Source organism: Candoia aspera, chromosome 4 (genome assembly GCF_035149785.1).
Source record: "Candoia aspera isolate rCanAsp1 chromosome 4, rCanAsp1.hap2, whole genome shotgun sequence".
NCBI lineage: Eukaryota > Metazoa > Chordata > Lepidosauria > Squamata > Boidae > Candoia > Candoia aspera.
The window spans coordinates 98,708,434-98,718,990 of NC_086156.1; the positions used below are offsets into that span (position 1 = coordinate 98,708,434).

The 10,557-nt window shown below is 42.4% G+C and overlaps 1 protein-coding gene across 1 annotated transcript in view; it reads right to left on the reverse strand.

The window, feature by feature from the left end:
• The window catches only part of SYT5 (synaptotagmin 5), a 36,954-nt gene extending 29,884 nt beyond the window's left edge, over nucleotides 1–7,070 (reverse strand). Inside the window, exon 1 of the mRNA XM_063301167.1 lies at nucleotides 6,989–7,070. Within this exon, the coding sequence (XP_063157237.1) occupies nucleotides 6,989–6,992 (4 nt within the window). The 5' untranslated portion in view covers nucleotides 6,993–7,070. The remainder of the gene's footprint in view (nucleotides 1–6,988) is intronic.
• Between the last annotated feature and the right edge of the window lie 3,487 nt (nucleotides 7,071–10,557).

Sequence of the window (10,557 nt, forward strand, 5' to 3'; positions counted from 1 at the left end):
TTCCATGGTCCATGAAAGCATTATCTAAAACCAAGAAAGTATCTTTTCCTTATGCACATTCTTTTATTCATATGCACTTTTTTTTTTTGCAAATGTAATCATTTAATCAACTAAAATGCAGTCAACTAGTCTCCAATTTCTCTTTGTGGCCAAATGCCTCCAGAGAATCCAGATATGGGCTTCTTCTGTGTGTGATTCTCAGAAATACACTACTTCTGTGTAGAGCAGTGTTTCTCAACCTTGGCAACTTTAAGATACATGACTTCAACTTCAAGTCCACTTATCTTAAAGTTGCCAAGGTTGAGAAACACTGGTGTAGAGTGTACATGGGGTGGGGTGATCCATCCAATGTCCATATATAATAGCTACTGATAGTTGCCTAGCCATAGAGCAGTGAATTCTGGAAGTTGATTTTTCATAGTAGGAATGTGGCAAATTAGCCACATCAAAATTACTTATATTGTGAGCTTAACAAATGCAGCTTTAGCAATGCTTTGCCCGCTGGAGCCCACTGGGGACATCAAGAAGTATAAGGATCTACACAGTGTCGTGTTCACTGTTTCAATATGCACTGTACATCGTAACGTTTCACATGCCATTTTAGGATAGGCAATCATTACACACAGGGAATAAAGATATGATAAATAGCCTGCTCTATCTGTCCAAAGATACTGCAAGTATTTTGCGTTCCCAAACATAGGTAGAGAGAGAGAAAGCAAATGGCTTTCCATTTCCACCCAATGGAAGAAACATGCACTTCGTTAAACTGATGAATAGAGAAAAATATTTTGGGCTGACAGCCAAATTACAGCAGCAGTGGTGAAAGTGGGTTAGAAATGCAGGAGAAGTGCCTTAACCATAAGCTGTATTTAAGCCTTGGTTTTGGTTAGCTTATCTTAACCATTGTTGGTCACGTTATCCAGATCCAATCCTAATGGCTAATTTAGGGATATCTGTTCTTGTTCAGAGAGACAAACAAACCTTTGTCAGGAATGGTCTACCCTGTCATCTATGGCATGGACTTCTGGTGAACCCTAAGCGTGCCTTAATGTGCGGTACAAACCAGATCTTTCACCATGATTAATTTTGAAATGAAAGAAAAGGCGATTGAAGCTGGCCAAGACACATATAATAAAACAGTGATACATGGTCCATGTAAAGGTTGCAGGAAAGCTGCCAAATTAGATAATAACCTCATTGCTGCCTGTGAGACAATTCCATTGATCAATTTGGGAAACTTTTTTTCTGTGAGAACAGCTGAACCAAACCTTAGGGATAAACTCAATACACGGATAGTTCTTCAGACATGAATTTAGTGAGGAGCCACTAAACCTGGTTATGCATGTTGTTTCCTTCCCAGCAAAGTCCAAAGATCTGGTCAGAAATCACCCAAGGCAACCATCTTCCTGATACTTAGTAAGTCTTAGCCAGGCCACTGTCTGAAGAATCCCATTTCCACTTCAGTCGTGGAAGGAATATTGAGCATAGATGTTGAGCATACAGACAATAAAGACAAAGTTCATGTGGACATTACCCTAGACTCTCATGTATGTATAATGATGGTTAATAAACTGACTTCCTCCATTCCAATGAACTGAATTCACATATAGTGCCTATGTTCTCTACAGTAAGCTATAATTGGTGATCCTCTCCAACCACAACTGCCAAAAATTAGCAACATGATTTCATGCCATTTTAAGGTAGAGATTTCCAAACATTGTAGTTTAAACCCCAACATAGACTTAACACAGTTTAAAAACTTAGCACACTTTAAGAACTCCACCTTCCCAATACAGATAATTCCAGCTCCACCTACTGCATTCCCCTCCAAATCACTTAAGTGTGGCCCTGGCCACCAAAATATTTGCTCACCTGTAGATCACAACCAACAATGTAAACGTCTTACAGTATTTAACATTCTGTCTTACACTCAGACATTGGAAGAGGAGAGTTATGTTAGTCTATAGCAGCCAAAAATCAGGAGGAGCTTGATAGCACCTTTTTCAGCTAACAAATCTTATTAGGGAGCACAAGCTTTCATGAGCAACAGCTGAGCTTATGCCTTTTAATAAGATTTGTTAGTCGGAATAGGCACCACCAGACTCTTTCTGACACTTACATAGAAGCAAACCATGTTGAATCCAGTGGGTGTTGCTTCCAGATTGGTGCAGAAAATGTTACTCTCTTAACCATACCTTGCAACGCATGTCCTAAAAGTTTTAACAGCTTCCAGAGGGGTAAGAGTGTTATTCTACTGCAGTGAAAACAACCAAACAAGGTGGGCGCATGAAAGATTGTGCCGCCATTAGTCTGTTGGTACTGAAAACAGAAACCGAAGGCTTCTAGCTTCCTGGATCAGCTTTATTTTTGGCCAGAATTATGACACCCACCTATGAAATAATGGCCTATGCAAGCTGAACACAAATCGTCTAGCTCAGAAATTCTTTTATAATCCACTCCTAGTTTCTCCTGCACCTGCCCAGTCTCCTTTTTCAGCAACCTCATTTAGAAGGAAAATGATGTGTGTATGAGAGTAAGGGAGTTCTTTAAACTCCTAGATGCATACTATGCCCCATGCGTGCATATGATTAGGCTTGGGAACATGATTAAATACATAATCCCCAAAGATCCTTAAGAACAACTGCTTGGATGGGAGTTAAGCTCTTCTCTGTTAACCTTCCCTGTGCCATTTCTTCCTCCAGCAATCAATGCAAGAATTCTGTGTAGCATCAACCTCCTCTCTATTCTAGCCCAGTCACCTGCTGGGTAGCAGGCCCAGTTACCAGATCCATTTCTTTTTAGAGAAAGCACCTGAAATCTACCTAACAGCTTCCACAGCAACTCATGGCCTGAGAAAGAGCATTCGCACCTCTTATCTTACTTGTGGCACTCAGAGAGCCTCTGGACCAGTGTTTCTCAACCTTGGCAACCTTAAGTTGTATGGACTTCAACCCCCAGAATTCCACATTAAGTTGAAGTCCACACAACTTAAGGTTGCCAAGGTTGAGAAACACTGCTCTGGGCAGTGCTCTATTTAAATTCATCAGCAAACCAGCAGGGTGCAATTTCCTACTGCTTTTTAGTACACACACACACACAGAGTGTGAGCCTTTAGATAGTCACAACACATCTAAAATAGCCAAGTAGCTCTGCCACTTAGCAAATGAATGAATATGTCCCTATCTGTGTCTCTGTCTATCATCTGCTCTTGCATTCATTCATTTATTTTATTTATTTATCATTTATTTATCAAATTTGTCATGATGGTTTTCAACCAGTTTTAGAAATTGCATCTTTAATCCTTCATGCAATCCTTCATGCAATAAAGATGCAATTAATCCTTCACAGCCTGCCTTCAAATTCTAGATGTCATAGTTGGTTGTGTGTTGAAACAGAAAGCAAATTTTAAAAAATGACTTCATACACGTGTAGAGGCAATACACAGACTTCTTACTGCAGCCTCAACATTAGTAAGGACTGAAAGCTGGATTTCTGACTGAATTTGGATGAATTCTGGATTAAATTCAAACTGCTGGTCCATCTAATCCTAAAAGCTTGCTCAAAAATTAAGTTGGGCCATATGTGTCACATCCTGTGAAAGAAAGCAGAAGACTGTCTGGCTTGTCTTAAGCTTACCCTTTGCACAGTTCTGAATTCACACAATTCTGCACTTCTGTGGAAGCCACTTCAGATTTTGCAGCAAACTCTGAAGTTAAACTAGGATTACTGTAACTGCAAAAATTCAGATAACCACTAGAGGGCAGCAAAAGTTGGGTTTGCTGCTCTCTGGTGGTCATTGGGATTTTTGCAGCCCAGATTTGGTCACTTTAGTTAAGCATAAAAGTATTGCAAAAATGGCCACTAGTGGGTAGACATTGACCATCTGGGAAGAATCCAGCTCTAAGCAAACCATAGAAGTATGAGACATGAATATTTTTTCTCTTTCTCTCTAGCATGCTGTCTAAATGCTGAGACAAGTATGGGGAAGCTAACTTGATGACGTAGGAGTGCTCACACAACTCTGTCCATCTCCTTAGGAAAACCATGGCAACCAATCCAAGCCTCATGTAGCCTGGCAGGGAGGAGGAAGGAAATCCACACACTTAGCACACTTCAATCTGCTCTTTGCTAAAGCAATGTCTGTATTTCTCCATCCAACCCTCTCTGGAAGATCTCTCAAAAATGGAAGAGGGCAGGGGCTCCCATCTATCAGACAGTACTCCATGCACAGTGTAGACAAAACTTTTGCTCTTGAGGCCATTTTCATGGACGTCTTCATGGGATGCATTCAACTGTGATCAAAACTTATTAGCCTTAAGAAGTGATGGGCTAAGAGTTCAGTATGATCACATCCTCATATGTTCTTGTCCATTTTACAGATCAGGGTCCAAGCAACATGTTTGAAACCCCAGCTGTCTTGTCACTGGGTCACTCTGGGTCTAACCCTAGCCACTAGCCACACTAGTCACACTAGCCAGTGGGTGGCTAGTGAATTGCTGTCTCCAGAGTCAACTCATTCCTTAATAAGAGAAAGTCTATAGTTCATTTCTGGGCAACAGGCTCAAGTGACAACACCACAGAAGCCCTTTCCTTATACAAAAGGATTTCCTACATTGCTTTATCACCTTGACTGGAAATGATTTGTCTGCTTTATTTTTGTATATCATACTATTAAGGCAAAACAGGAAAGCCAGTTTGACAAAGAAGCAAGTGGTAATCTAGATCTTCCATCACCTTTATACTGTAGCCCTTCTATGACTTTATCGGTAGGGCCTAAGGCACAAAGTTAAACTAACATGCAGATACAATGGGGGAAGCTTCACCTGTTGAATTTCTGCAGGCAATAGATCAGCTCAGTCTTCAGGCCTCCTGTGACACATTCAGCACTGAATTCAGATTAGGAAATCCTGTTCTCTGTTTTTAATAGTACTGTATCCCTCCCCCTTTCAGGAAGTCATTCACAGACCCAGAGTAGTGGAAAGATTAAGAGGCTGGATCAGAAAGTCTCAAGTTCAGTCCCTTGATTATGGGCCTATGAGCCCAAAATACTTCACAGGATGTTAGTGAGGATGAAGTGAGAGACATCTTCCTGAAAGCTGCCTAAAGCTCTTAAAGGAGGTAGGATTGGAACACAATACATTTTAAAAAAATATTGATCCAAACATTGTGCTAAATAGTTTGTTTAAACAAGTTTATTAAGTAACCCATAATCATCTGGGTTCACCCAAGAAGTTAAGCAGTAAGCCTATAATAGCTGAGCTTCCCCAACAAGATAAGCCAAAAGGGAACAAACCCAGCCACAATAATTCTAAAAGTATATTTTAGTTAAAATAGAGCCAGTTTGGTCTAGTGGTTAAGGCATCGGGCTAGAATCCAGGAGACTGGGAATTCTAGTCCTACCATAGGCCTGAAAGCCGGCTGGGAGACTTTGGGCCAGTCACTCTCTCTCAGCTCAGCTCCCCTCACAGGGTTGTTGTTGTGCGGAAAACAGGAGGAGGAAGGAGTATTAGGTATGTTCCCCACCTTGAGTTATTTATAAAAATAATAAAGGTGGGATAAAAAAACCTAAAAAAAATTCTGGAGACCTCCTCCCTTTAAATTAAATTCTCCTAAGCATCCTTTGTAGAATGCTGATTATATCTGGAGGTGTGCCAAAAAGCATATATATGCAAGAGAGCACTGACAAAATGGAATAGTCTATCTTTAAGTGCTGGAAAGAGAAATAGGGATTATGAACAATCCACAGATCCTTGCAAGGCTAGCTGCAGTCGGAAGGCCAGGGTGGTGTGGTTAATGCGTCCAGCTGAATTCTAATTCTGTCTCCATCATAAAGCTCACTGGGACTTACCTGTGGCCACTCATCGTTTTCCCACCCTAATCTACTTACATTGTTGCAGTGTAAAAATAGAAAGGGGGGCTCCCAAGCCTTTTTGAACCCCTTGGAGAAAGGGGGAGAGGTGGGGGAATGAAATCATTCATACTTCCCCAATAAAATTGTCCAGTGATGAGGTGAGGAATTCAAGCTCAACATGTTCAAATGCACTTGTACAATTCCACTGAATATTTCCAAACCAGGTCCTAGCATTAAGCCTGGCCTGCTTAGAAATGAGGCAGCGGGCTGGCTGGATTCATTAGCATGCTTTTGGGGTGTGTGTGGGGGAGAGAGAGAGAGAGAGAGAGAGAAGTCATGCCCCACCCTTAAAGCTACAATTTGCTTCCATCTGAATTATTGATGGCTGGTAAGAGACAACTCCCTTCAGTTCAGACTTCACCATGGTAAAAATATCCCTAAATAAACTCCTCTTGTTTTATATGGGCACCCACTCGTATGACCAAACAAGCAATATAAATCTATCCTCTTCAGCTGGCTGACTTCCTTTCTGAACTCAGGGAAGACATATCCCTGGATGTAGTACATTTTTAAAAAAGAATTTAAAGGAAATCAGAGTTGCTGTATAGAAAAAAGAAAGAAAGAAAGAAAGAAAAAGAGGAAACAGGACTCAGATAGTCGCCCCTATTGAAGAACCGGAGAGTTGGATGCTGCAAATTCTCAACTGCGCCCCTCCCCCCCTTCAGTGCAAGCCCGATTCCACTTGGGCACCGAGATGATGCCCCTGTGAGGCACCCTCTCCACTTGGCATCGCTTGTGCAAGGGAAGCATGCATGCAACCGTACTCTCACAAGTTGGAAGTCCACCCACGATTTTTCTCCCTCTTAGCCTTGTTCATGGAGGAGAACACCTGTCTTTGTTTCCTGAGCTCCAAGGGATCGTCCTCCCCTGCAGGGAAGGAGTTCGGTGATCTCCCGATCTTCCCTTTCTTCCTCCATCCTTGATCCGATTGGGAAGTGCCAAACCAACAAACGCATTATTTCTACCTCGCAACGCCAAACGTGGAGGTTGAATAAACAATTCAACCCAGGGAAACCCACCCATTTGATCGCGGCAGATCTTCCCAGAAAACCGAAGTCCCAAAGGGGCGCTTCTTACCCATTTTCCCCCTTCCCAGCAGAAGGGACGGTTGTGCCGGACAGATCAAAAAGCAGGGTGAGGAGAAAGCAAAATTAAAGTGGAGCAGAGCAGAGTCTTCGGCTTAATTTTTATTATTGTTGCCTTTTTTCAAAAAAGCTCTTTCCAACGGAGCTGTCCGCGGTCCGTGGTGCTGAAATGTTGCTGGCTGAGGGGTGGAGCTAGGAAGGAAAAGGTGGGGTTAGAGAGAAGGCTAAAGAAAGGCAGGGGTGGAGGGGTGTGTGCCTGTGTCTCTGTTGTGTGGAGATGTGGCAAAAGGTTCTATGAATTGCAAGTTCAACATAAAGCCACATCCATTCTGAAGTGAGCATGGAAGTCATGTAGAACCTTGTACACAGGGCCATGACATAAAGTAACATCTGTAGATCTTCCTCTTTGTCCACCTTAAAGAAAGGTGGACTGTATATACCATCTTGATAGATTCTATATTTCCCTTCCTGCAACACTATTGAGTACCAGGACCCGTATAACTCCACTGTATATACTCATCTAAAGTTCAAGGGTCTGTGAATTCAATCCATTCTCACAAGCGTTCAGATGTCTGTGACTACAAATCTTGAAATTCCCTTGATACAGATGCTATAAGGAATGGAGGGGTGGGTTATATAAACCGATAGTACCCCAACCCTACTGGGCATCCCAATCTAGATCTCAGTGACAAAAGGACCAACAGGAACAGCTGTCATCTTGCTAGAGAAGAGAGGCAAATCCATCCAGAACCCAAACTTCCAGCCATTTCAACTTCCATTCTGAATTGCTTGGCTTCTTCCTCCAGCTGTCATGCTCCTCAAACTTTCCAGAAGGTTGTGTTGAGAATCTCACTGGAGAATTTTCAGTATCCATCATCTCCCCAAAATATACAGTATGCTGTAGGAGGGCTCCTTGTGTGGAGAAAGGATGGACGTTAAAACCAGCATAAATTATGTGTGTATGATAGTGGTGGGCTATCTGCGTGGACCTGTCCAAACAATTGGAATTCAAGGACAGCAATCAAGAGCCCCACGAAATAGAATGAGAAACAGATACATCATGCCCAAAGTCTAAAATTGTAAGATTTGCACAGTGTACTTGTGTGAGTGAACAAATCTGCATGCTTGTGTGTGGTAAGTGTGTGAGTATCAGAGAGGAAGAATGTATGCACAAGAGTTCATATAAGAAACTCTTACTCCACTTCTAATAAGTAGCCAAGCTGTCAAGAAGTACTGGGAGTGAGAGTCAAGCATTCTTTGAGGGTCATGGGATTGCAAACCCTGAAAACAGAGGTTGGCAGGAGAAGATGGATATATTCTGACCCTCAATATGTTATGACTGATGTAGGTTCTACTTCAGGTAGTCCTTGTTTAGTGACTGCCTCATTTAGTGACCATTTGCAGTTATGAAAAAGTAACTTTACAACCAATCCTTGCATTTACAACCTTCACAGGTCTGTAAAGCAAAGGAAAGCTGAAGTAAAATCATAAGCACAGTCACAGTTTCACTTAGCAACCGCTTTGCTTAATGATGGAGCTTCCAGTCCCAATTGTTGTTGCTTAACAAGGACTACCTGTACACAAAAACAATTGAGGGGGTGTTGGCCATCAGTTCCCCACTTCTGCACTCTGTGGGAAACTTGAAAGCATTTGTATTCTTTACTGTTGCTTCTGATGTTTTGGAGCCTGTCCAGTTGTGGATTTTGGATTTCTTTCTCTGGCTTCCTTTGCTTTTTGTATTTATAAGATTCTGATCTTTGCAACAGATACATTAATACAAGGTACCAGAAGATGATCAGGTGACTCTTTATGTTGTATGGTGGATTCTTAGCAAGGCAGCTGGAGGGAGAGATTATGTCACAAGCATATGAAATACACAGAGGAGGCAAGTGAATGAATGTAAGGAAATTAGAACAAGGCTAAACGATTTAAATAAGGTTGTGTTGTAGAATGATAGGAAGGCTTATCTCAAGTGTGTAGGTGTGCGCTTTCGTAATAGAATGGGTCATGTGCTAGTGAAGTGGAGAGGTATGTGTTTCACACCTGTACAGAAAGAAAAAAGAAGTGTGGATCTTTCTGTGAAAGAGGCAGAGCACTATAGAGAAGAGCCTATCTTTGAGCTGGGTGGGAATGGTCACTTATGAGGAAGAATGATGTTTCCTCTGGCTAATGAGGTTATGCTGGAGAGAGGAAGATGGAACAGAGAGTTTTATAGCATGGACAGAACGTGGGAGCCCTAAAGGAGGTGTGTGTGTGTGTGTGTGTGTGTGTGAGAGAGAGAGAGAGAGAGAGAGAGAGAGAGGCATTACTGCCCTCCTGTGGAGCAAGCAACTCCTGCAACCAATATTTATGGCTCACTGCATAATAAAATTAAAGTTGGGTGGGTTTTTTGCATTTAGCTTTGTCAACAGAACCCACACAGATCCATCCTTCTAGTAAACCACTCACTGCTTTTCCTTTCAAAAACCCAGAAGGAAAGTGCATGAGAAACTTGACTGTACCCTCCATGCATTTAAAGCGCAAGAGTTCTTCCCTGTGCAAGGGAACCTTGGACTCCTCACCCCCTCCTTCCCTCACTGGAGTAAGATTTTCCAAAGAGGGTGATTTTAGCTATCCCACTTCCTGGAGGAGAGCAGGCCAAAGTGAATGCAGATAGTACTAAAAATGCAGATAAATACTCTTGACAGCAGAGGAGCCAAGATCTAAAACAACTAAACTAAACACATTTTACCTGTACATGTATGGGATAAGCATCTGTAGCAGAGAAAAGATAAGATTTACTTACCCCACCCCCCTTTCTGAAGCTTGTTATTCAGTAATCTCTGCCTAAGGGTCATTTTGGTTAGGGCTGATGAAAATTGAAGTCCAACATCCTCTGAAAGCTGACAGTTCTCTGTTCCTCATTTATAAGGATTTTTTTTAATCATATGGCATAGCAGTTCGGTGTTCATGCTGCTTTTCTTGCTGGGAAATCCTTGTGAGGTCCAGCAGCCAGATGTGTAGACTATTTCGCCGTGAGAAGTCATGTTGCCTAGGGTGCACCATAAGGAGGCTAGTCTACATTGCACTGAGTTGGGCTGAGAGAGAGGGACTGGCCCGAGGTCACCCAGCCGGCTTTCATGCCTAAGGCGGGACTAGAACTCACAGACTCCTGGTTTCTAGCCCAGCACCTTAACCACCAGGCCAAACTGGCTCTCATTTATAAGAAAATGCATTTCACTGTTCTCCCAAAGAATCCAAAGGTTAGGGCTAGCTTCCGGCCTTGTTTCTTATCTCTTTAGCAAACCTAAGAGTCCTGGATCCCAGCACCAAACACCAGGGTGTTCATCCCTCTTTGATTCCTCCACATTGGGATCTAATTCAACTGTTTCCTTCCTGTCCTATCATTCTTACTTGCAGTTTTCCCTCCTTTCAATCGTGAGGCCTTGGTAGCTTTCTCCCCCCAAAAATAGCATCGTGGACCTCAACCTACTGAACTGTGTTCAAGAATCCATCCAGAGTTTAACCACTAGGATGAGTTTACTTGGGGCACATTCAGGGACCTGCAGCCAGGAGGAGTTC